General features: G+C 33.6%; 1 protein-coding gene across 4 annotated transcripts in view; it reads left to right on the top strand.

Annotated features, from left to right (window-relative positions):
* ATP2B1 (ATPase plasma membrane Ca2+ transporting 1) overlaps positions 1–23815 on the top strand; it is a 128325-nt gene that overhangs the window by 58904 nt on the left and 45606 nt on the right. For all 4 annotated transcript variants that reach the window (XM_031937740.1, XM_031937739.1, XM_031937741.1 and 1 more), the window contains 2 exons: positions 7026–7464; positions 19319–19516. In XM_031937740.1, coding sequence (XP_031793600.1) covers positions 7257–7464; positions 19319–19516 — 406 coding nt within the window. In that variant the 5' untranslated portion in view covers positions 7026–7256. Of the gene's footprint in view, positions 1–7025; positions 7465–19318; positions 19517–23815 lie in introns of those variants that run through there.

Raw genomic sequence — 23815 nt, 5'->3', positions numbered from 1 at the left:
CAAAAACTAATCTTTCACCAGAGTTTGCTGAGAACACAATTTTCTTCATTACAGTTCTTGATAACAAAACATTAGTTCTGATAATATGCACATTTTCTTAGCATTGTAACTATGAAAAATAACCTATGAAATGCAGAGAAAAAGAGAGGCAATACTGGAAGGGACTGGGTAGGGGTTCAGGGACTGTACTGTCAGAAGAACCCTGAGATTAAAAAAAAAAAGCAAAGGTGTAACATCTTGTCTCTAGTGAAAAACATATGTCTAGGGGACTTGTACTCTGAGCTTACTGGCGCCACAGCTTTCTTCTAAATGGACTGAGATGCTTATTGGTAAGAGCAGGGTGACAACCCTCTCATTTAACTAGAAACTTAACCACTTTTATATTTTTTCCAGTTCTCTCATCGAACACTTGAGGAACTACTTTAGTACTTTCTTACACAGATTCACAAACACTTGTACAAATACTTCCCTCCTTTTTGCACATATAAACTTGTATACGAAGTGTGTCTGTCTGTCTCTCTCTCCCCCTTTCCCTCCCTCCCCTACTCATAGTTACCAGTGTGTGTAGTTGCCAATGCAAAAGATTCCTTAAAGTCACAAAAGTAAGAATGTTGAGTATTGGCCATAATTTAAGAATAATTTGACACACTGAAAGTCAAAGGTCTCTGTGATCTCAAAAAGTTCTGTATATCATATTTCAAGAAATTGTAAATTAAAACTGTTAAGATCTGTTACACCAAGAAGTGAGTAAGGCTTATACAAGATTTTGAACTTGTAACTATCAAGGAGCAAAAAGTATGGAAAACTCTTTCAGAAGGCAAAAATTGTGGGCTTACAACCAGGATGAACTTACTCGTTAAGATAAAAAAAATAAATAAATAAAAATAAATGTTACAAGGGGGAAAATTAATCTCTAATTTGATAAAGCACCCTAAGGTTAGAATATATTTATATCTTGTATTTTCAATAATAGAGTCAAAATAACTATAAAAAGAGATATGTATGAGTAGTTTATTCAAGGATAAATACATTCTTATAGAGGGAGATGATACATCCTCACAGAACCCTAATGTCATAGAGGGAGTGAAATAAGACAGAACCCCAGTGTACTTTTTGTATACCTTACTAATTTAAAAGAAGAAAGAAAAGAGAGGGAAAAGAAATACACTTGGGAAGAAAGGGACAAGGCAAAAGAAAGTACTCACTAGCTAAAATAACAGGATATGTAAGCAAGGGAAAATAATTTTAACAAAGAACAGGTGTTACTTGAACCTTTTATTTAAATCAGAAGAAGGGAACTGAAATATATACACAACCTCTTTCTCTCCCTTCTCCCCCCCCACCCCCAAACACACACCCAGGTTTATGTCGAAATGCATTCACCTTAATGCAAGCAGAAGAACAGAATGCAGGAGGTTGTCAGAGAGAGAAGGCTGATGCAAGGTGGATTATTAAAAGAGATTTTAAGAAGTGAGAAGGAAAGAAAGGGTGAAACTTGTATTTGAGGTCTGAGTAGAGGAAACAGAAGAGGTAAAATGATATAGAAGCAGGTTGCATCAAATTAGAGCACTGATACCACACAAATCCTTATATTCTTCCACCTTTTTGTGAAGAAAGGCAAATGGGGACAAATAGAGAAATCATAAGAAAACAATAGAGGGAAATTACATCATTAAGAATAAGAATAATGGGAATAGGACGAATGTAAAACAGAACAGGAGAGCAAGATAGAGTAGGAAATCAAATTCAACCAACACTTGAAATATGAAGGTTCATGCAGAGTTAAATAAGATACAAAAATTAACTGAAGCAAGACAATAGCATTTTATTTTATGTAAATAATGGATTTATATGGAATGGATGAACTAATTCACAGCTTTACCAACAATACATTGGAATGTCTTATCTTTCTACAATCCCTGCAATGGTTGTCTTTTTTCTGTTTTTGCCAATCTAAAAGGTATGAAATAGAACCTCAGCTCTTTTAATCTGGTACTTTTCTTGGTACTTTGAGCATTTGTTAGTTGGCTGTTGATTGTTTGCCTTTTTTTTCCTTTGAAAAATAACTTCATATTCTTTGACCGTTTTGGGGGGGAAATGGCTCTTGATACATTTTTAAACTAGTTCCTTATGTATTTTGGATGAGATAGTTATCAAAGAAACTTGCTGCAAGAGTTTTTTTCCCCCCTCAATCAAACGTTTCTCTTCCAATCTTCATCAGTTTTTTATGTGCAAAAATTTCAATTTTATGTAATAAAAATTGTCTATTTCCTTTTCAGTGATCTCTTTTAATGATCATGAACTCATCCCTTATCCATGCAATCAAAGGTATTTTCTTACTCCTTCTTTTCTTGTTCATATATCTAGGTTTCACATCTCTACCATTTTATTGTGGTAGGTACTGTAAAATTTTAACCAAAACTTAATTTCTACCAGATTTCTTTTCAGTTTTCTCAGGAATTTTTATATTCTTTGAGTTTATAGAGTATTTGCTTCTGTGTGTTATATACTTTTATCTGTTCTTCTGAAAAACTTTCCTCTTTTTTTTTCTTTTAAATCAATGCCAGAAAGTTTTGGTGACTACTGCTTTTCAGTGTACATGTAGTTTGATGTCTATTACTGCTAGATCCCCTTACTTTCCTTTTTTTGGATTAGATGGTCATTATTTTTCCATGACTCATTTTCTTCTTCCAGATGAATTTTATTTTTTCTAGTTCTCTAAAAATAATTATTTCATAGTTTGATTGATGTATAGAATAAATAAATTTAGACAGAATTTTCTTTTGGTTTTGGCAATGCCCAAATAGAGGCAACTAATTTCTCCACTTATTTGTTTATTTTTCTATAAAGTATGTTTTGTAGTTACATTCTCATATAGTCTCTTATCCACAAAAAGATATTTCTTTTCTTTTCTTAAACTTACTTCTTTAATTTTTAAAACTTCATAATGTTGCCACCAGTATTTCTATAGTGGTGATAAATGTCCTCTTTTTAGAATCCCCAATATTATTGGAAGGACTTACAGCTTATTTCTCTTAAATATAATTTTAACTAATAGTTTTACATGTAATTTGCCATAACGAGAAGTCTTATATGCTTATTTTTAAAAGAAATAAACGCTATAATTTTTCAAAACTTTTTTATGCATGTATGTGCAGATTTAATCATGTGATTTTGTTATTTATGTAAGCTTTTAAAGAATTTTTCATATCATATAGTCCTATAAACATGTGAACACCCATATATAGCACCAAGTGCTTGTCCTTTGGTGAATAAAAAACACTGGTACTATTCCATCATTTGTTTATGGCATATAGAAAAATACTTCCTTAGCTTCTGTTTTTGTTATTGTTTCTGTGGATTCTCTTTTAAGACGTAAAACTCATTCTAGTTATTAGCATCTCTGAGTGGCATGAAATCAAGAAGAGACTGCAGGAATTTTAACTTTTTTCTTTTGACACTATTGTCTCAGTCATTAAATTTTTAACTTGGGAATCTTCTTTGCTTACCAATCCGCTATACAAATATCCTATTATTTCTGCTTCTTTTGTGTAAGCTGACTCTGTGCTCAGCTCCAGGAATACAAATAAAAAGAAAGTCCCTGGCCTCAAAAACTTTATATTCTAATGGGAAGACCATATATAAAGGGAAACAGTTATCTAGAGGTGGGGAAAATAGTAATATGTGAAGTTTTTGAAATGGAATGTGGAAAGGAATAAATGAGGCAACGTGACTGACCTGGGTAGCCACCTCTTCAAAATGGAGGACCTAGGAAGAACTCATTAATAAGAGAGACACAGAGATCGTAGGATCTTTCAGGTCAAGAAGGCAACTAAAGCATTGTGGCTTAGTCTTCAAGGTTGTGGAACTTAAAACCAAAATAAGTCCTAACATCTGAGAATTTGAATTATAATTCCAGAGGGAAGAGAAGGGTAAGTGTATACAATAATAGAAGATTTTAGTGGGAAGTATAGTAGCAGTTGCGGAAGATCTGGATAGGTATTAAAAACTCGACCTGAATTTTGAAGGTTCATACTGTTGTAATAGCTTCTTTAGTGGCATTTCTGATTCTAGTTTTCCCGTATTTCCTCCATTCAGGTAATACCTATATTGAATTTATTTTCAATGGCACCTAACAGTCACAGCTTGTATTCTAACAAGTATGAAGATGTAATTTCTGGTCCACATTTAATCTATGAAAGACCATATGACAAGTTAAAACTCTTGAGAATTTCTGCAAGACTTTCTGCTAGATTTCAATGTTTCCCTTTCAGAAACAATCTAGGATTCTACCCATTGTCATGACAGAATTGACCAGGAGTTTGCAGTAGATAGTTAATGGCACAACAGCATTCTTTTTAAGTCAACATTGTGCTGTCAATCAAACCCGAACTTAACAGAAAATTTAACATAAAAGCCAATATCAAAGATCAATTTTAAGGAACTCAACATGGACAAACTGTTTAAACATGGACAAAATTATTTATTTTTTAACATGGAAAACATATGTTTAAGATCCACATCAATAATCAACAGAAAGATAGGTATTTAAGGTAAAAATAGTAATCATGTTATAGAAATGAGGTGCAGAAGAAGAATAGACACAGAACATAGTTCTGAAAAACTACTCACAACAGGAATGGATTCAACAGGCAACACTACATATATATAGTATGAAGGTATAGCACCCTCCAAAATCTATGAAGAAATAAAGGGGGAGGAATGGAGCAGAATTTAGAGTCAGCAGGGATAGGAAAAATGTGGGGTGTATGTGTGAGTTGTGTATGTATGTGCATATCCACATATGCATACATAATTATATCTTAACTGCAGCTTGCTTGGGCTTGGGGGAGGATAAAAGGAAAAAAATAAAATAAATAAGTTGTGCAGCATAGAAGAAAAGAACAATTTATAAGGAAGTAAAGAAAAAATGGACTAATACATATACATATACTTTTTTGGTCTGATAATTTGTTGTTATATATTTTGAATCCTTGATGTTCTGCTGGGCACATGACTGTTGTTTTGCTTTATTTTATTTTGTATTCTTTTTCTTTTTTTCTTACTGTTTTTTTTTTTTTTTCAAATACAATAGATTGAAAAGAAAAGGCTATTAAAAATAAAGCTACCTTAGAAACAAGATGGGGGGAATATGGAAATTATCAGGAAAGAGAAAGAAGAGAGACTATATGCTTAATCTAATGTCAAGAATGTGTTAAAGTAGTCAGAGATGTACATTTGCAGTGATCCATTCAGCTCTGGGCACTATATTTTAAGGAAAACATTAGCAAACTGGAGAAGAAAAAGTAGCAGGAAAAAAGACTTCAAGAACATGCTGGTTGAGTTTAGTTGAAGACACTTGGGATTTTGTGGGACTAAATTCCAAGTAGTTGGAGTTCTTTCTTGCAGAAGGATTAAACTTTCTGTTTGGTTCACTGAATTTAGATCTAGAGGCAGTGAATAGAATTTGCAGAGGCAAATTGAAACTAGGTAAATTAAAGCTTAGCCAAATTTGATGAGCTCTCCAAAGATGGAATTGATTTCTTTTGGAAATAGCAGTTTCCCTTTACTGCAGGTCTTTCAAGCAAAGATTTGATAATTACTTCTTAGTAGTTGTGTTTCTTGCTGGATTATGTTTTGGACAAAATAGCCCCCCTGAGGCCTCTCCCTACTTCAAGATTCTGTGGTACTATGTGCTTTTTACCATAGAAATGCAAAAGATGAATAGTGTTTCTGACTTACCATACTTACCATAGGTAAGTATTTGCCCAGTAAACATAACATGTAAAATTCTGTGTTTTACCTCTGAGACTAAATTCATGTTTCCATGAATTTTGATGTCAATAAATATTGTGTTTTATTGTAAAATTTTAAAATATTATAATTACATTCAATTTTGTAGAGTTAGATTTGATTGCCAATTCCTCCTGGCTATACTTTACTTCTTTGATTCTTTTGTCTTTTGTCTCCTTAGATGAATCAATTATTTAGCTTTACAACTGTTCTCCAAGACTGGCCTGAGCCCATTTCTCTTTTCTCCATATTGTTTGCTTTTAATGAATTGAATTAATTTTCACAGTGATGCATATGACTCCCAAATAGCTCTCCTGAACTCCAATCTCATTTTTCTAACTCCAAAACAAACTCGTTTATATAAGCCTAAACTGACTCTTATTTTACAGCTGTTCTTTTCCATTTTGTCCAGTTTTGCTTCCTTTTCTTCTAGTTGGTAAAGGATTTATTGAGGTTAATGATCACTTGTTCTCTATCACTGGGTCATTATAATCATAGCTTTCTATTTTGTTGTTGTACTTTGTTAGTCAATATGTTATTTCCTGGTTCTAGTTCCTTTGGTATCATTTGGTAGATATTCAAGATTCGTAATCATTATTCAATCTATACTGTATATTTTCTTACATTCCTGTACCACATTTTGGTTAACCATTCACCGGTGGACATCTTTATAACTTTTTTGTCTCCTTAAAAAAATATGTTGTCATGGATATTTTGGAAGCATATGACACCTGTTTTTGTTTTTGGTTTTTTTTTTTTAATTTTTTTTTTTAAATATATGCTCAGCAGTGGAATTTCTTGGTGAAAACATATAGATGTTATCGTTATCTTAGCATAATTAATCGTTATCTTAGCATAATAATTCCAGATTGTTTTCTTGAATAGTAGGACCAACAATTCAAAGCTCTCCCAGCAGTACATCAGTGTGCTTATTTTTCCAAAACCCATCCAACAGTGATAGCTCCCATCTTTTTTTTTTATCCTTACCAATTTATTGGTTGTGAAGTAAACCTTAGTTTCCATTCACTTTTCTCTTATTAGTGATTTAAAGCAGTGTTTCATTTGTATATTAATAGATTGTGAAACTAAACAGCTGATTGTGGGGAGGGGGTGATATGCACAATATAAGTTACCCACATTTATCTTTTACTTAACATGACCCTTGAAAGTTGCTAACTTTTACTTTACTTGAAAATGCTTTTATTAATGATTTTAAATCTTTTATTTTTCAGATTATACATCTCTTATGATTAAGGTGGAGAAAAGAAACTAGCCATGGACCAAAGTTCAAGAGACCTCCATGGAAAACATTGCTGCTGATGCTACTTTACAAATTCACATGATGAGTGTCTATTTTGAGGATGATTTTCATATTTAAACGATTTTCATCTTGGAAATATATCAAGTGAAAGAAATTTATTCTTTTTGGAAACAGTTTCCTCATAATAAAGATTATTCCTGTAATGGGCGATATGGCCAACAACTCTGTTGCATACAGTGGTGTGAAAAACTCTTTGAAAGAAGCTAATCATGATGGAGATTTTGGAATTACACTTGCTGAGCTCCGGGCTCTCATGGAGCTCAGGTCCACAGATGCATTACGTAAAATACAAGAAAGTTATGGAGATGTGTATGGAATTTGTACAAAGTTGAAAACCTCTCCCAATGAAGGTAAGATTTTTATTTTAACTTTTTTGATTAGTCTTTTCTACAAAAGCAATGTTTTGTCTTTGATTCATAAATTCATACATTTTTTTGGTGAATAATAAATGTTTGCATAACCCAAGGAATAATGTAATCATTCAACAAGGTTAGAATCATTTGATTATTGTTGTAATATATCTTAAAATTCTATTTTGCATTTGTGTATTCCATATATGAAAGATTATTCCCACATACATTTTTATATTTTGTTGTCATTTTGTATGTATTTTTAATGTAGCTAGGTACAATGGAGAGAGTGCTGGGCCTGTAGTCAAGAAAACCTGAGTTCAAATGCAGCCCCAGAAACTTTCTAGCTGTGTGACCTTGGGCAAGTCTTTTAATCTCTTCATGCCACAATTTTCCTCCTCTGTAAAATGGGGATAATAGCATCTACCTCCTAGGTAGTTGTAAGAATCAAATGATTTATAAAGCACTTCACAAACCTTTTTAAACAGTTACAAATATTACTATTGATTTAAATTTTTTTATTAATATCTTTTGTTTATACATTTACTCTTAATTACAAAACTGCTTTATAAATTTTAGTTTTGGGCTAGCTATCAGTAGTCAAGACAGCTGAAGGTTTCATTAGAAATAAGCTTTCATTTTTCTTGATGCCTGAAAAGATAAAATAGTGTTAATGTTATCAGCAGCTGGATAAGCTATTTTTAGGTATGGGGTTACACTAGGCTTAATCTACGCTTTGAGGATAAAATTCATCCATTTCTGAAGGAAATTAAATGGGGTATGGCAATGACTTAACATAAAGTCCTAACAGCTATTTCTTTTGAGTTAAAAATAAGATATTTGAAAATAGCAAAATAATCACATTAAAGTAGGAGAAATAGTAAGTATAATAATAATAAATACTAAGTCATGATAAATGGACACTTGTTGATCACAACTTAATGTAATAGAAAATATGAAATTTTGTTTTTTGTTTTTTTTAAATCATTGGAACAATAACTATTTACAATTTTTGACCACAGTTTACAAAGTAATTTCTTTACAAAAACTTGATATGTATAGCCATTGCTGATATATTATGTGCATTTTGTAAATGAAGGTATATTATCTTTCTTCACCAGTTTTATAAAAATAACCTCCAAAGTAGGGTTTATACTAAACATATTTGGGGTTTCACATGCTGGTTTCACTACCTGTCACTGTTATTTATAATAAACAGAAAATAATATTTAAATTTTAGAAAAAAATGTTATAAAATTAATTCAACCATTATGATTAGTAAAAACTTACTTTAGGGAAAGCATGGTTGGATAATTCACACAGAAAGACTTTTGAAAGACTTCTGGTTACTCTGTAGAATATCATTATTACTTATATTTATTTTATTAAATGTCTTACATGGAAGAATTGTTTTTGAAGTAATGGTCTTCAAAATCCATATTTCGGTCTTAAAGAAGACATTGGAAAAGATTTAGAGCATTTGATAAAAGCTCTATTAACTTCTCTTTTCCATACTTTGAAACTTTTTTTAAAAGCTTAGTCATCTATTCTTTGTTGCAGTATCAGGAAATATTTTTCAATCCTCAGCCTTTCTTCAACTTGTCCCTTTGATTTCATATTTCCTATCTTCTTGACAGTAATTGTTTCTCACATACATCTTCAGTCTACACACTTCTCATCTATTTATAAATATATCCAATCCTTCCTATCTCCTTGATATGTTGAATTATTCTATAAAAGAAAAAGTTTTCTGTTTTTTATTTCATCAAACAAAACTCATCTCACTCTTCTTTATAACCAGATTAAATGAAGAAGTTGTCTATACTCATCCCATCTTTTTCTCATTCCTTTACAATTTACTATTCACCTGCACTTTTTGAAGTTTCTCTAATTTCCCCTGCTTTCACAGCCCAATGTGATGGGTTTTTAACCCATCTTTAAGCTTCTTAGGACCATCAGAATCATATAGCCCATCCTTTTCATTCTGCAAATAAAGGAGATGAGGTATAGAAGCATTAAAGGATTTGTATAAGTTCATACAGCTAGGAAGTTGGAGAGCTAGAAATCATACCCATCTTCTATGTTCATTATCATCATGCATTGGAAATAATGATTTAAATTAACAATCCTAGAATATCCTGCTTTTCTCAGAAATCACCAGTGTTCACTTCACAATTAGCATAGCAATTTGGAAAGGTCACTAGCTTCTTTCTCAGAAGCTCTGGGTTTCAATCCTAGGGTGGGTGCCTTTTTGTGCTACACCTGTGATCCTGTGGTTTTTTTAAGTTGAGGATTTGGGTTTGTTTATTCGGTTGTTGTTTTAAGTCCTCATCTTTATTCAGCTGTGCACCATTTGAAAAAGACTTACTGCTTCCCAGATATTCCTTCTGGTACCCAACTAAAAATATCTCAGCTCAGATTTTTCATCATCAACTCAAATTCAGTAGGCCTTAAAATAAGCTTTCTCCTCCCTCCCAAATCTCCATAATTTTGACAACTTTATTTGTGTATTAAACATTATTCACCATTAAATAAATGGAAGAAGAGTCAGAGATGAGCTCAAAGGTATAAACATAAAAGGTAAGAGCACTGGATACTATTGTCCATCTTCATTATCTTGATCTCTTCTTTGCCTCTTGCTCCTTGTCTCTCTATTCAGCTAATTCAGCAGGCTTTTATCAAGCAATGACTTCCCAGTCTGGTGCTAGTGGTACATACTCTTATCTCTAGGAGTTTATGTTCTACTGAGGAAAAACCTATATGTATATCAGATGAAAAGTAATTTAAGGGACTCAGGAGAGAGCAGTTTTTGGAAATCAGGAAAAACCTTAAATAAGAGTTCAAACATGAGAGGAAAAGAGTTTTAAGTGAAGTAAAGGATTGGATAATGTAGAGAAGTAAAAAAAGTTTCCATTCATGGGGATAGTCTTCTCTAGAACATAGAGACGAGTCATGGATCTGTGAGTTCAGTTTGATTTGAGTGTAGAATGAAAACAGTCTAGAAAGAGAAGTTGAAGCAAGGTCGTAAAGGAGTTTAAATGCCAAACTGAGGAATTCTTTCTATCCGTCTTTTTTTGTTTTTTATGCAGTAAGGAATCACTGACATTTTTGGAGCATAGCGATAATATTGCCAGACTTGTAATATCGATATAGTTTGACAATTTGTTCCATAGGAGATGTAATAAGGATCTAAACTAGGTTTATAATTTTGTGTGAGTAAAGAGACAGAAGAATATAGGTGCAAGATTTATTAACAGAGATAAAGTTGAGAATATTTAGCGATCTTTGACAATATATGGGATGAGGATAACCCCAAAGTCCTGAAACCAAGGGATGGAAAGGTGCTGAAGCCCTCAATCAAAGTTCTTTGTTTGTATATGTGTGAAATTTGAGATGCTTATGAATCAGCCAAATAGCAATGTTCAGCAAGAAGTTTCAATGGAGAAGTGGGATTTGGCAGAGAACAACTTCACATGAGGTTTTACCCCATCTCCACCCCCATCTTTTGAGTTACTGTGAATGTATTTTGTATATATTTTTACAATTTGTCTGCCTCTATAGAATCTTGGTAGCTAAGAAAAACAAACATTTATTAAACACTTACTAGATGCCAGATCCTAAGCTAAGACCTGGATATTTCACAGAAGTCTTTACCCATGTAGAGCTTCTAGTCCATTAGGAGAATAATAGGAAATTTCTGTTTAACATCTGGCTCATATCCCACTTATTGCAAAAGCTTTTTCCTGCTCCATGACTCCTAATCCTCTCCCTTTTGAGATTTTTTCCATTTATACTTTATGTATCCTGTATATACATAGTTATTTGGATGTTCTCCCACTAGAATGGGAATTGCCTACAAGTGGAAACCCTGGTTTTGTCTTTCTTTATATCACAAACATTTAGCACAGTGTCTGACACATAGTAAGCATTTAATAAATGCTTGTGACTGACTGGTATAGCATTTTAGGTGTTCACATTGCTTTATGTAATATCACAAAAGTGAGAACTAGGCCTTGAACACTTCAAGAAATGTTCAATAAGGAGGGGAACTGGATTTTTTTGTGTGTGTGTCAGAGTCCTTACAAATGGTAGGATCCATAGTCCTGTTTTTATCTTCAAAATGACCAAATTAACATCATACTTACATTGTAATGTCCTATGTCAAATTAGTACTGTATTGCTTTTTAATCTAAAGAATATTATAACTGAATAAGCTTAACTACAACTGGACTATTGGAAGTTGCTTTTTTTTTTTTTTTTAAGTTTTTAAAGTTAAAGTTTAAAGTTGTATAGGATTGTAGCCTTTTTTCAAAACTTCAATAACAGAATCTTAGGAGTTTTTTTATTTGTTTTTTTGCTGAGGTTTTTGGGTTTAAGTGACTTGCTCAGGATCACACAGCTAAGAAGTATTGAGTGATCTGAGGCCAAATTTGAACTCGGGTCCTCCTGACTTCAGGCCTAGTTATCTATTCATTGTACCACCTAGCTGCCCCTAAGATTTTGGTTTTAAGAGAATTACATTAATTTGCAGCAACACACCCAAATTCAACTTAAAATGGTCTTGTGTCTATCAGTGAATTATTCATCAAATTTTAATTAATCAGTCTTCTAATGCTTGAACATTGCCATTTGTTTCTAACATGTCTTTGTTTTAATAGATTTGATTTTTTCATTAGTTTTTTTTTTAATTTGTAAAATTGCCAGAGATATCTGTGAAGCTATCTAGAAATTCTGTATCTCAGTTACTTCCTAAATTTAATAAGAATAAAAATCAGTACAGTTCTACTTTTAGATTAATTACTTAGCTTAAGAATTTGATCCTCTTACTTTAAAAAGTACTATCACATTTCTTTTAATGTATCACCTGAAGATAACAGTTGCTAGTGTCTGTAGGGTAAAGAAAAGTTTTTCCATTTTTTTCCTAAATTGTTTTCTGTAATCATTTTGATTGTCAAGCAAGCATTTGCAGTTTTCATCTGTTTTGTCACTAAATGCACACACACTTATATGTATGTATATATAGTTACACTAGGATTTCCTGAAAGATTAAAATGTATTATTCATTTAAAAAATCTTGTGTATAATTCTGAGATTCATTCTCTTCTGATGTAAATAGGCCCCAAATATCTCTACAGTAAGTCATTTCCTCCAGCTTCAAGAAAAATACTTTTATGTTAAACTGAAAATAAATATTTTTCTTAATCAATACTCTTTCAAAGCAAGTCTGCTTAGTAGTGTGACTGTAATTGAAAGTGGTATTGGCTTTCTAAAAGGTCTATTTGATCTTTTGATTATTTGCAATGCTTGACATAGTGTTCTCTTCCTTCTAATTTCTATGATTTAAAATTTAAAGCAAAAATAATCAGAAATACGAAATTTGTCACCGTGATAGTGCGTTAAATTATCTTTGAGATTAAAATTCAAAGTAAATAGTTTTAAATGCATGTTTCTAAAGGTAGTAGCCACTCTGGGCTACTATAAAGTTCAGAGTGACTTTAAGATAACTAATGTAAACTAGCCAGGAAAGTGTTGTTTATCCACAACTAAGCAAGTAAAACAGAACTGTATGGTTAGGAACATGCTTCCAGCCAGTCACATTATCAGGAAGGCTTATCCAGAGAGCCAGGGCAACTCTAGGTATAGGAAGACAGTAAATGATGTATAAAGAATTTGAAATTTAAGGTGACACTTAGCTTAGCTCAAAGCACTTGAGCTCTGAGCATCTAAATAAACCTTCCACTGCCACTGTGGTTTAGAATTTGGTGAGAACATTTCTTGCAGGACCTTGTTTCAAAAGAAATTGACTCTCTTGTAACTATTTTGACTGAATATGGATTGTTATCTGTATTTTAGGCTCAGGCTAGTTTTGGTAGTCAAAAAATTTAATGGTCAATAATTTCCAACTCCCCACATTCTTCATTTTAGTTGGAAGTATATATTTCCAACACTGTATATGCGTTGTAAATAGCAACGCATATACACTTATGGTCTGCTAATAAAATATAAGGCTAATTTTTGATGAACATGCACAAGTTTCAGTGTGCACCATGAAATTTAAAAAAAAACTTTTTAAAACTATGGAAAGACAGCAGATATGGGTTTGCATTAGGCTATACTCTGAAATATAATATTTTATGTCTGAAAGGGACTTTGGAAATCATCTAGTTAAATGTACATTTTACTTCAGGTCTGATTTTCAGTAGCCCAGTGCCAAATTAAGTGGCATTATTTGTTACTTTATGCTGTGATTGGAGCCAGACATAATGTTTCTAAATCATCATAACTTTTTTAAAAGCCTATATGAATCTATTTGTTTAGAATAAGATCTTGAAATAGATCATACTTTTATCTTTTGTACTGAAGTATATTTTAAAGGTCATGATTGTAATTATCCATTCAACAAATATTAAATGCCCATGTACTATAATTTGGTTTTATCTCCCCTACCTCCTCAGTATTGAAGATGATACAAAGAAATAAATTACTATTTCTGCCCAAGAGGAGTTTAAAGACTCCTGTGGGTAAACACAAGACATAAGTATGTAAATGTATAAATTTGACAGGATGAGTGAGTACTTTTAGCTTTTGTGGAGGATACTTTTGCTGGAAGTTAAAGACTATGGGGGAATAATTTGAGCAGTGGAGGCCTGAATCATGTGTGAAGAGGGGCAAATAGGCCCTTGTACCAGTAGTGTATATAGTGCATTGTGAGAAATAGTGTGCTAAGATTTCACATTCCATGGTGGTAAATTGCTATGCAGTAAAGGTACCTTTTACTCTGTTAGTACACTCTGGTGTTTACTATCCAGTAGGAATTTTAGTCATACAGTACAAAACATGAAAATAAAGACACCCTCCCCAATTCTCACTGGTCTATCAGCCACACTGGGGCAGGCCTTCATCATCTCAGGTGCCAGACGTCTTTTCCTAAAATGCAACTCTGATCTTATCAAGTTAGCCCTTCTAAACTCCTGTGCTTCCCTATTACTTCTAGTATCAACTATATAAAACCCTTCCTATCCCTCCTATCTTCTTATACTTCATTCCATTCCAACACTTTAAGCTACATTGGCTTACTTGGGATGCTTGCAAAGAATTCCATCTCCTAAATTTATACCTATTCACTGGTTGTCCTCCATGTCCAAAATGCTTTCTCCCCTTACTTCTGACTCACAACTTCCCTGACTTCCTTCAATACTGCTCATCTACCTTCTTGAGATTTCCTGCTGACCTTTTTCAACCTCCTCTGGTGCTTTCCACTGATACTGTATTGTTTATTATATATACACATTTGTGGCATTTTGTGGGCAGCAGTGGCTGATAGTGCTATTCTTTATATCCCTATGTGTTGTATAGTGCCTGGTACAGTCATAAAAAGTGTTTAAATGCTGACTGACTGGCCTTTAGAGGCCTATTCTGGATTTTAGTAAAAAAATAGTAGTTATAAGTTGTGTTTTTCCGACTTGTTTGAGAATTCCATTCTCCATTTTAGGAAGTTGGCATCAGAACAGCTGGCCCTCCTTAATCAGCTCTTACTTCTCCTGGTCTTCCTTGAATATGCCCATCTGCCAGATCTTTCAGGAAGACCTGAGTTCAAATGCCCCACTTCAAAACAAGCCACTTAACTTCTCATCTCAGTTTCCCCATTTTTAAAATGAAGATAATATTACCTACTCGAACAAATTAACATGTAAAGTGTTTCACAACCCTTAAAGCTCTTTATAAATGCTAACTATCAGATCTCATGAATAGTAAATATATTTTAGGATTTCTTATTTGAGAAGATACAGGGCATAGCCTGACAAGAACTCATGATGTTAGAAGAGTAGGTTTCAGAATTAAGAGGAAAAACTTTTGTTAATATTAGTTTTCCCAAGTTTCCCAGAAATTGTTCCTTTGATTATTTTTTCTACAGTGCATTCATATATTCCTAATTTACACACTCATTCCCAAAAAGATGAATACAACTTCTTAATTTTTCATTTTTGCAATACAAAAAGTTGCTATAAATGTTGTAGAAATAGAGCCTTTTCCTCTTTTCTTGATCTCTTTGATATTATGCAATCAGTCAATAAACATTTATTAAGCACCCACTATATGCCAAACTCTGTGCTTATCATTGGGGATAACAAGAAAGGAAAATGACAGTTCCTGCTCTCAAGGAGCTCACCATCCTATGAGGGAGACAATGAACACATGGTAGATGTTGATTGAGGTATATATAGAGTAAACAAGAGAAGGCAGGGACCTGGAATTCAGAAGTGTTGGGCATATTCAAGGAAACCAAGTGAACCAGTAATGGGTATGAGGAAGGAGTGCATTCCTGGCAGGTGGGGATTTCAGTGGTTAGAGAAAATGTTTGGAGTTAAGAGTGTTTTGTTTGTGGGATAGTCCAGTGGGCCAGTGTCTCTGGAATAAAGAAGACATGTCCAAGAGTAAGGTGGGGAAAAAAATTGGAAAGGTTGGGAAGCTTCTAAGTTAGCTGGCTTTGAATGCTAAATCACTTTGGAGGCTGAATGGAGGAATGACTGAAGGGGGTGGACTTGAAGCAGGCAGACCCTCACCACACTCCAGCATGCTGTTGCAGTACAGGGTGTGAGATGATGAAGGTCAGGTCTACACTAGAGTGGTGGTAGTGTCAGAGGAGAGAAAAAAGTTTGTTTGAGAGATGTTGTGAAGGTTAAATCAACAGAGCTTAGCAACAGATTTGATGGTGGGGAAGAGGAGGGTGAAAGAAACTGTGAAGTCCAGGATGTCTCTGAGATTATAAGCCTGATGGACTGGGAGGATGGTGTTGCCCTTTTCGCTAACAGGGAAAGTAGAAAATGGGAACGGGTTGGGGGAAAGATAATAGGTCTGTTTTGGATGAGTTTAGAGTGTCTACTGGACATCTCATTCAAGATCTCTAAAGAGCAGTTGGACAAATGAGACTGACAGTCACCTGAGAGTTTACAGTAGAATAGAAATCATAGGAATAGAATTGAGAATCATAGGAGCTGATAAAATCACCTAGTGTTTGTATCCCTCAGTCAAAGATATGCACAGTTTTCTTACTCAGGGAGCATAGTTTGAAATTACTTTATCTAATTTATATTAAATTACTTTCCAGTTTCCCAACAAATGTCAAATGATAATTAAAAGTAATGATTGCTAGCATTTATATAGAATTTTGAGATTTGCAAAGCATTTTACAGTTTGACTTGATCGTTATAAAAACACTGTGTGGTAGCTGTTATTAGGTCCCCATTTTACAGAGGAAATGGAGATGGAAGAGAGCTTCATTGACTTGCCTAGGGTCACACAGTAATGGTTTAAGGGAGCATTTTAACTTGGGTATTCTAGACTTTGTATTTGATGGACTCTCTCTCTGTTTAGCTACCTCTGTATAGGTGATGCTTAACTGGTATCTTTACGTTTATTAAAAATTATGCTCCTATTTTTTCTTTTTTCCTTTTTTTATAGTGTGTATCAATTCCACTGATCTATTTCTTTTTTTCACCAGTGTCAAATAGTTTTGATGATTACTTCTTTGTAGTGTTGAGATCTGCTTTTACTAGATCTTTGTCATCTTCCCCATCCTCCACATTACTTGATATTAATCTTTTTGTCCTTATGGTTGAATTTTGTTACTTTGCTAGCCTTCTGATGTAATCCTTTGATAATTTGATTGGTATGGCTTAAGTAAATTAATCCAGTTAGTATAGCCTTTGTCATATTGACTGGAACTGCCCTTGAGCAATTAATATTTCTCTCATGACTTAGTTCTATCTTTATTTGTTTAAAAAAACCAAAATGTTTTGCAACTCTTTGTTTCTTGATGTTTCTTAGTAGATAGAACACCACCCTTGACCCAACAAAAAGAAAAAATATGCATTTTATAAGTATTTTGAATGGAATTTTCATTTCTTTCCTTGCTGGTTTTCAGTCCTTAATTTTATAGTCAACCATGTACTCCACCAGTGTTTTTAAAAATATTTTGCATATATTATATATTACAAGTGGCCAATTTTGTAGTCTTAGTTCTAGCAATATAAACATTAATATTACTATCACTTAACATGCTTTATTATATTAACTCAGATTGTAGGAGAATTTGGCTCTTAAAATTATTGGTTTTTTAAGTTCAGATCTTAGTTTGGTATCTCACCTTGTTAGTTATCTCTTCTATTTATGAGTTTTTAACACTTTTCTAAAATCCTTCATTTCTTTTTCTTCTTTCTCTAAAACTACCACTATTCTTTCTAGTCATTCTTTCTAGCCAGTGGTTTTCACTTTTTAAGACATACATTACACTAAAGATTTCTCAGTTAAGTTTTAGGAGTCCTTGAATTTTTCTTTTCAGTGCCATTCAGCTGAAGGTGTAATCTAGTTTGTCTGGTAGCAACTAAAATTCTTTTTTAATTTCTTATACAGTAAACAATTGGTTTAATTTCCTTAGAATTTTTTAAAAATACTATAGTTTCTTCTTTGGTTAAGCCCTTCAACTGTTATTATGTATCTTTATTTTAGCTTACTTGCCTTGTTTTTTAAAGAGTAAACTGCCAGCTCTTACCTCTGTATATTTCCAACCGTGGGTGGTATCTGATTCCTTCTTTCTTCTTTCATGCCTCTGGCATAAATTCTTGCTCACAGGTCTATTTCTCTATGTACCTTTTTCCTAGTTTACAATATCCACAAGAGCTTTTCAGTAAGTAATAAAGATATAATTCTCAACTTTTGTGATTATGATGTGTTAATAGGTTAATTTATATAAACAATTATATTAATTGTCAATACCACTTGCATTATACTATATTGATGCTCTGCTAGTTAATAATTAATATTGATAATGGCAAGATCAAAAACAATAATACAGACCATGTTTAATACGTGGCCAGCAAAGACATCTTTAAGTGGAATTTCATTTTCCTTGTAAAGTCAGACTATGTGTTAAATCAGAAAAAGGCTGCTGCATTCTGAGCTGTAGAACCTCCTTTCTCTTCTTAGATTTTTGTCCCGCATTTATTGCCCGACTGAATAATTGTTTAACTCTCTACTGCTTCTCCAGCCCCAACTGGACTAAGCAATAATGAGCCAAGCTGCAGTAGCTGACAGACAGTCTTCTCTGAATTAAGTCCCAAATGAAAGGAATTATTAGGTTTTGTATAGGGAATAAGTCCTAGAGAATTCCTAAAACATTGAGGTTTAGTGATGTGCCCAGGACTAGAAAGCCATGTCAGAGGATTTGAACATAGGTATTCTCTACTCCAGTCCTGGCACTTTATTCACTATATGCTGTGTTGATTTTACTTAGATAATTTCTTTTTCTTTCTGTTTTTGGTACAGACATGTGATTCCATTGGTGTGGACAGCTCCTGGTGGGGTAACTCCTTTCATTAATACAGATCTCTAATTCATCTGTAATTTAGTTGCAACTGTCTTAGTTGCTTTAGTAACCTGAGAAGTTAACTAGCTTGTCTCCTGTAACACAGCTAGTAAGTGTCAGAGAGAAGATTATTTAAATCTTCCTTTATTTAAAAGGTCTTTCTTACTCCAAGGCACCTTTTATCCATTAGACTCCACTACTTCTAGTTTGGACAATTATAGAAAGTGCAAAAGAAAAAAATGCTGAAAAATTCAGTATGAACTAGAAGCTTATATTTAGTTTTCTTGAATCACATAGTCAGAATTTTCCTTACAGGTATTTATGTGGCTGTTGCTTTGGTCTGTTATTGATAAATGATTTTTAATAGAGCCATATAAATTTGAATTTGAGGAGGTACAAATAAGAGAAATGAAATTAATTTTTTAAACTAGCATATATCACAACTGTTGACATACATGTTTGCTTCTTCTTCTTCTTTTTTTTTAACAGGTTTAAGTGGAAATCCTGCAGATATAGAGAGGAGGCAAGCAGTGTTTGGGAAGAACTTTATACCTCCCAAAAAGCCAAAAACATTTCTTCAATTAGTATGGGAAGCATTACAAGATGTTACATTAATTATATTAGAAATTGCAGCCATAGTATCATTGGGCCTTTCTTTTTACCGACCTCCTGAAGGGAATAATGCACGTAAGTGAACTACCCTCCAAAATTACTTAAAATTTAGTGTACCTTTAATAAGTAACTGTTACATGGAATACTGAGTGCTGAGTGTTTTACTAAAGAATATAAAGGAGAGGGACAATGGAAAAGAAGTACGGTTGTTTTTATAAGTATTTTTGTGTGTATGAGTCTTTGTCCTCTTTATTTGATCTTTTAGGGAAATAGCAATGGTATTTTTGTAGCAAAGGGGATGCACAGTGTAGACATTGTAGAGATGTAGTTTTTACTTGCTTTCCAGAATGGATGCATTGGTTCACTGTTCTACCAACAGTACTTTAATGTACCTATTTTCCCACAATCCCTTCAATATTTTCCTTTTTGTCAACTTTGCCTATCTGATGGGTATGATATGGGAACCCCCCCAGCATTATTTTTTAATTTCCTTTTTCCATTTATTGGTGATTTTGGATGATTTTAAAGATATGAATATGGCTTGCTTGGAAAATTTCCTCTTTATGGCCTTTGACTGTTTATCATTTAGTGATTCTTGTTTCCTTTAAGAAGTAAATAGGGCAGCTAGGTGACACAGTGGATAGAGCATCAACCCTGAAGTCAGGAGTACTTCAGTTCAAATCTGGTCTCAAACACTTAATACTTCCTAGCAGTGTGACCTGGGCAAATCACTTAATCCTAATAGCCTCAGCAAAAAGAAAGAAAGAAATTATTAGCCGTTTTAAAACTTTGCTTATATTTTGTAATTTAAGAAATTAACTTTGTTAAAGAGATTATAATATTATTTTCATACATTATTTTTCCCTGATTGAATACCTGTTATATTCCTCACACTATTTTTTCCCAAACATTCTCTTCTCTCCTGAAACTATTCCCTATTCTTTGTTTCATAATTTGCCAAATAAACTGAGATTTTCTGTTACTCCTTTTTTCCTCATATCCTATATCTCAGACCACCTCAGCAACCTACCTGTTATATGTTTTTTTGTTACAGTATCGATGGGAAAGATGCTTTTTCTCTCTGCCAAAATCAATTTGAAGACTTGTGCTCTGAACCTTATTCTTTTATCTGCTCTGGGAATTATCCCTTCTGCATCTCCTCTGTCTTCCTGACCTTCAAGTTTTTATCCTCTGGCTTTTTCCTTATTTCCCACAAACATAGCCAGACTTAAAAATAAATCTTTACTTCACCCTGTCATTTCCTCAAACTGTTGTTTTATATCCTTTTTTCCTTTCACTCTATAAAGTCCTCAAAAAGCTTCCTTATCCTCACCTCATACTTTCCAACCTCTTGCAATCCCAATCAAGCAAGTTTACAAACTTTTCTCCAGATTACCAATAATCTCTTTTATTGCTAAATCCAATGGCCTTTTACTCAATTATCTTTCTTGATTTCTCATGTGGCACTCTGGACTACTTCTGCCTTTTGGATACTCATTCTTCAGTGAGCTTTCCCCTATCTGTTTCCCTGCTGTCAAGTTTTCTTTGTAGCATTGTCATCTGTGATCTGTGTTCTTTTTTTCTTGGGTGTAGCCCAGAATTTCTACCTGGACTAATGTCTCTCTTTTGATTACAGTAAACTCCCATGGAATTTAGTTGTCACCTTAAGTATAAATTCACATTTCTAGCCTTTATCTCTTTCATTCCTTTCCCGCATTACCCATTTATCTCCTAAATATCTCTACCTAAATTCCCATAGATATAAATTCAACATCCCCCCCCCAAAAAAAAAAAGAAAGAAAGACTTTATTATCTTCCCAGTGAAACCCACTCTCTTGAGGATACCACAATCAGTTTGGTCACCCAGGCTCACAATCTTGGAATCATCCTATACTTCACTGTCCCTTGTTTCCTACTCATGTTTGATTAGTTACCCAGTGCTGTTAATTCTTTGTCCACATCACTTCTCACATCTCTGCCTTTCTCTCTGTTCAAACAGACACCAGACTAATTAACTTGGATCATTGTAGCAATCTACAATTGAGCCCCTAGCTTCTTTCCTAACCAATGTATCTTCAACATTTCCGCTTAGAGAAGCTTGACTATGCCATCCCTTTACTTAGCAATCTTAGGTCACTGATGGCATCTGTGTTTCTGTCTCTTCACAATCCAGGTTAAAACTGTATTTTCAGACCAATTTCACATTGTTCCCTTCCTTTGATGTGTTTTCCAGCCAACTGTGTTATTTGCTAAATACCCCATATACCTCATTCCACCTTTGTGTCTCTGTCTGCATGCCTGAAATGTATTCCCTTCTTACCTCCACCTAGCATCCTTCAGATCCAACTCAAGAACTACTTTCCATTGCCTTTTTTTGATCCTCCTTCAGGATTGTTCCTTTTCTTCCTCCACCTATGAAATTATTTTTATATTCCATGCATTTTGTACATAAAGAATATAATTAGCTATGTTGACTACAGTCATGTTATTATGTATAGTAAAAAACAAAAACACTTTATGAAAGGTTCTATTTATCATTTTGGTATAGTTTTATACTAGCTCTCTTCCATTTCTTCTTATTTACCACCTCCAAGTTAAAACCAAGATAGTGTTATTCCATAGAAATTGGGCAGGAATGAGTCTTTTGAACAAGTGTACTCTGCCTCTCTTATTTTCTTTTCAAGCTTTATTGGTCCCAAATAACTGCCATATTCTTAAGATCTTGAAAGCATACTAGAACCTAGTGCTCAGAGAGAGTGCTCAGAAATAATGGAATCATAGGGTTAGGATATGAAGGGACCTTAGGAGTCATCTCATTGATGCCTAACTTAAGGTTGGGCTGATAAATGGGAAATCTGAAATATAGGTTGGATATTTATTTAATGTCAGAATATATGTTCCTTTCCCCAGTAAGATTATATTCTATTTGAGGATTACTTTGTTATGCAGTTGTTCCTTTATATTAATCTGTGATCTTAAATCTGAATAGAACAGCACAAAAAGTCCTCTTTCCTCTGTGGTCAAGTTGAATTCTTTTAATCCATCCTCATGACAAACCTACAGGTATTTAAAAACTATGATTTTCTTAGCTCTGGGTTAAACATCTCTGATTCCTTTAACCAGTCCGCATGGCATGGTTTTAAGTGCCTTTACCATTTACCTCTTCTGGATGTGTTCCAAATTGTTGATGTCCCTTCTAAAATATGATATTCCCAATCTGACATTTTGAGATAAGATCTGACCTGGACAGATTATAGTAGAGACTTTCCCTTTCCTCATTATAATCACTGCTTTGATTAATGCAGCCTAAATCATTTAACTATCATTAACATATTTGATTGACATGCCATCTGTCTTCAAGTCTTGAATAAAAATATTAATCCTACTCTTTGAGTCAGGCAACCAGTTAGTTCTACGTACAACTAGTTGAATCTCTTTTTCTTGTTCATAAGAATATCACAAGAGCCTTTGTCATGTACCTTGCTGAAATCTAACAATACTGTGTCTGTAGCATGCCTATGTCTGTAGTCTGCTAGTAAACCTGTCCAAAAAAGGACGTTAGGTTGGCATGGATTAACTTTATTGACAAAGGCACACTTGCTAATGATGACCATCTTCTTCCTCTGAGTACTTATAAATTGTTCTTTTGATAGTCCCTTCCTAAGATTTTGATTGGAATGTCAGGATCACTGGTCTGAAAGTTTTCAGCAATCTTTTTGAAAAACCACATGAATTTTTCTGTCTTGGCATCCTTCTCCTATTCTCCATGGTTTGGCAAAAAGATTGCCGTTGTTTCTTCACCGGCTCCTTGTACAAACTCTGTTTCGAAGGTCCTGATTGCAATTGTTAGTAACAGGTGATTAGAACTCATGGAAGAGAACTATGAGTTCCCTTACTACCATGGCTTCATTTAGTTTGGATTTGATTTGTCTCTGTTCTATCCTGCCTAGTTTTAGAATAATCCTCTTAGATCAAGAAGACAGAAGCCAAATAAGAATTTGATAGTTTTCCTTGTTTATCCATTACCATTTTCCTATCCCATCCAAGCGTCTGTTGTAACGAAACTTTGAAAAACCCACATTGTTGTTCGTTACATTTTTCACAAGGATTAATCGTCTTGATGGAACACTTATAGAATTTCTCTCATTCTTGGTGTTGTGCCCCTTTACCTTCTAAAAATCCCTTTTTGAAATCTCTGCTATTCAGATTTTTCCCCATGCATATTGGTTTCATTAACCATTTCCTCTGTTCCAGGCCCTATTCTTCTAATCTGAATCACTTTCATTATCAAAATCTTTCTTGGGAATTTCTTCTCTGTCTCATGAGCTAGATTAATTACAACAAATAGGAAAAAGAGTGAGTCCGATACATGTA

The sequence above is a fragment of the Sarcophilus harrisii genome, chromosome 5 (assembly GCF_902635505.1).
Source record: "Sarcophilus harrisii chromosome 5, mSarHar1.11, whole genome shotgun sequence".
NCBI lineage: Eukaryota > Metazoa > Chordata > Mammalia > Dasyuromorphia > Dasyuridae > Sarcophilus > Sarcophilus harrisii.
This window is presented reverse-complemented; position numbering and strand designations above follow the sequence as displayed.